The sequence below is a fragment of the Herpailurus yagouaroundi genome, unplaced genomic scaffold (genome assembly GCF_014898765.1).
Source record: "Herpailurus yagouaroundi ecotype Mexico unplaced genomic scaffold, PumYag 100, whole genome shotgun sequence".
In the NCBI taxonomy this organism is placed as follows: Eukaryota; Metazoa; Chordata; class Mammalia; order Carnivora; family Felidae; genus Herpailurus; species Herpailurus yagouaroundi.
In genome coordinates, this window is record NW_024412391.1 from 84,017,554 (window position 1) to 84,019,845 (window position 2,292).

The 2,292-nt window shown below is 58.6% G+C and overlaps 1 protein-coding gene across 3 annotated transcripts in view; it reads left to right on the plus strand.

Moving 5' to 3' along the window:
- Nucleotides 1-670: 670 nt before the first annotated feature.
- SLC26A4 (solute carrier family 26 member 4) overlaps nt 671-2,292 on the plus strand; it is a 53,214-nt gene continuing 51,592 nt past the window's right edge. Inside the window, exons 1-2 of one of the 3 annotated variants that reach the window (XM_040472936.1) lie at nt 671-1,116; nt 1,882-2,048. In XM_040472936.1, coding sequence (XP_040328870.1) covers nt 1,885-2,048 — 164 coding nt within the window. In that variant the 5' untranslated portion in view covers nt 671-1,116; nt 1,882-1,884. Of the gene's footprint in view, nt 1,117-1,159; nt 1,418-1,442; nt 1,768-1,881; nt 2,049-2,292 lie in introns of those variants that run through there. The other 2 variants (XM_040472937.1, XM_040472938.1) reach the window with 2 other exon arrangements.

Below are 2,292 nucleotides of genomic sequence, written 5' to 3' on the forward strand. Positions count from 1 at the left end.
TCTGTTGAAAGCTGTTGACTCATTCATTTATTAGGAAAAATGCACATGCTCAGACCTCGTAGGATACAATTACAGGGAATTTACACTAGGGTTCTCCCAAGAGGAGTTCTGTTTCCTGGAGCTTAAAGAACTGTCATGGTCTGTATGTTCCAGCTAGGTAGGTAACTGCAGGCTGGTGTCCAGAAGGTCCATCGTTTTGGAGTCTCTTCTGCATTTACTCCAGAATACTGATGATAGGGCGAGAATCCACCTGTTTGCTAAACTCTCTCATCTTTCATCTACACCTGCATTAGTCAGTTTTAGCAAGATTCATTCCAGCAGAAGACAGAAGCCTGCTGAGGTAGGGTAGATCCTATTCCCCTCACTTCTTTCTAGTCTCCATTCCTGTCTAGTCCAGCTGATTCCTTCCCTGATTGCCCAGATGACTGAGAAGAAAGATAGAACCGAACAGTTGACAGGGTAAGAAAGTGAGCCACTTGGGCACCTGATTTTGATTGTGAAATGTAACACACACGGGCACACACAGAGAGAAAAGAGTGTACACAATGTATCTAAAATGTATGATTAAGTTGTGAACCCTCTACAACCATCAGCCACTCACTACTTCTGAAGAAACACTTTCTAGAAATACAGAGCATTTATTAAATACAAAACTGGCCACTGCTCCTTTCCTCCTCTCCACCCCAGGGCAGTAGGAGAGCTGTGTGCCAGACTGTGGTGCTTCTTGATTCACACAAGGTAGGAGCCAAGGTCAAGGCTCCCAGCAGTCCTGTTTTCCACCCAGGGCTCTGCTCTCCTGTAACAAGTTTCCCTATCCCCCCCTGACCTCGCAGCCCGCGTTAGTAATTGGGAGGTGAGTGAGGATCCTGGTGACAACCAGTAAGATTCTTGGCCTCCCACTTCGGGAAAGGGAAAGAACAGGGCAGGAGGAGTAGCATTTCTTTCCCGGTAGGATAGATAGGTGGGGAAAGACCGCTGCCTTTGTGTTCCTCTTTTCGACTAAGGTGTCTCTGTTGCTCCATAAATAAAAAACGTCTCCCTGCCTTCTGTGAGCGCTATAAAGGCACCCGAGCGGCCGTCCCGGGGGCATTGCGGGCGGGGCACCAGCCGAAACAGGTGAGCTGGCCTGACTCGGCTCTGGCTCCACTCCCGGGAGGCAGCGCTAGCTGCGGAAGGGACTAGCGTGGGGGCACGGAGCAGGCGGGCAGGGGGCAGTACAGCCTTCTTTCTGAGAAGCTGAGAGCGAGAAGGGAGCTAGGAAAACAGGCAAGAGGTCTGCCCCACCTCCCTAAAGTTCTGCCCCCGGGAGAACGGCGACCCGCTGCTGGAATTTGCCTGCAGTGCACGCAGCCTCGGGACCCGGGGAACGTGGCCTAGGGTTTCCACGCCCGGCCCGGGGGCCAGTGCTTCTCTCCAGGTGCGCGCCTGGGGACGTGCCCTGGGTCGGGTGCGACCAGAGAGGAGCGCTCAAAGAGTCCCCTTCCAGCCCCGCACACGCTTCGGATCCAGCCCGGGTTTGGGGAGATTTCAGGACGCGGACAGCGCCCTGGCTGCCCGCGGGTGGGGACTGGGTCGGGCTCCGGAAGACCCCAAGGCCGGCCTCACTTCCTTCAGAGTCTGCGAGCCCCGGGCGGCAGGTGCAAGCGACGGGACCCGAAGGTCCTCACGTGCCCCCCTGCAGGCGGGTGGTGAGCGCCCGGGGGTGGCGGCCCGTAGCGCCCAGGACGGCAGAGCGCGGACCGGGCGCTCCGGGATCGGCTGCAACAGGTGGGGCCGGGTGACAGCTAACGGGCGGTCGCCTTTTCCAGCCCCTTCCTCTTCGCCTGCTCTCCCTCCTGCCCCGCTCCATCTCGTCCCTCCTCTTCGCCCTCCGCCTCGCAGGTCATGGAAGCGCCCGGCAGCAGATTGGAGCCGCCACCGCTCCCCGAGTACAGCTGCAGCTACGTGGTGTCGCGGCCGGTCTACAGCGAGCTCGCCTTCCAGCAGCAGTACGAGCGGCGCCTGCAGGAGCGCAAGACGCTGCGGGAGAGTCTGGCCAAGGGCTGCAGGTAGCGGCCGCGGCGGGCCGGGCGTGTGGGCGCGCGCACCGGGCGTGGGATGTCGCGCAGCCCTGCCGGGTTGCCCCGGCTTCTACCGTCCGCATTGCTGTCCTTCCTGGTCGCAGGGTGGCTCCATCATTCTCGGCCCGAATGGACCCTAGTCCCGGAAACTCCTCTCTGGGGAGAGTGTGTTCCGAGAGCTCCATCTCTCTCTCTCTCTCTCTCTCTCTCTCTCTCTCTCTCTCTCTCTCTC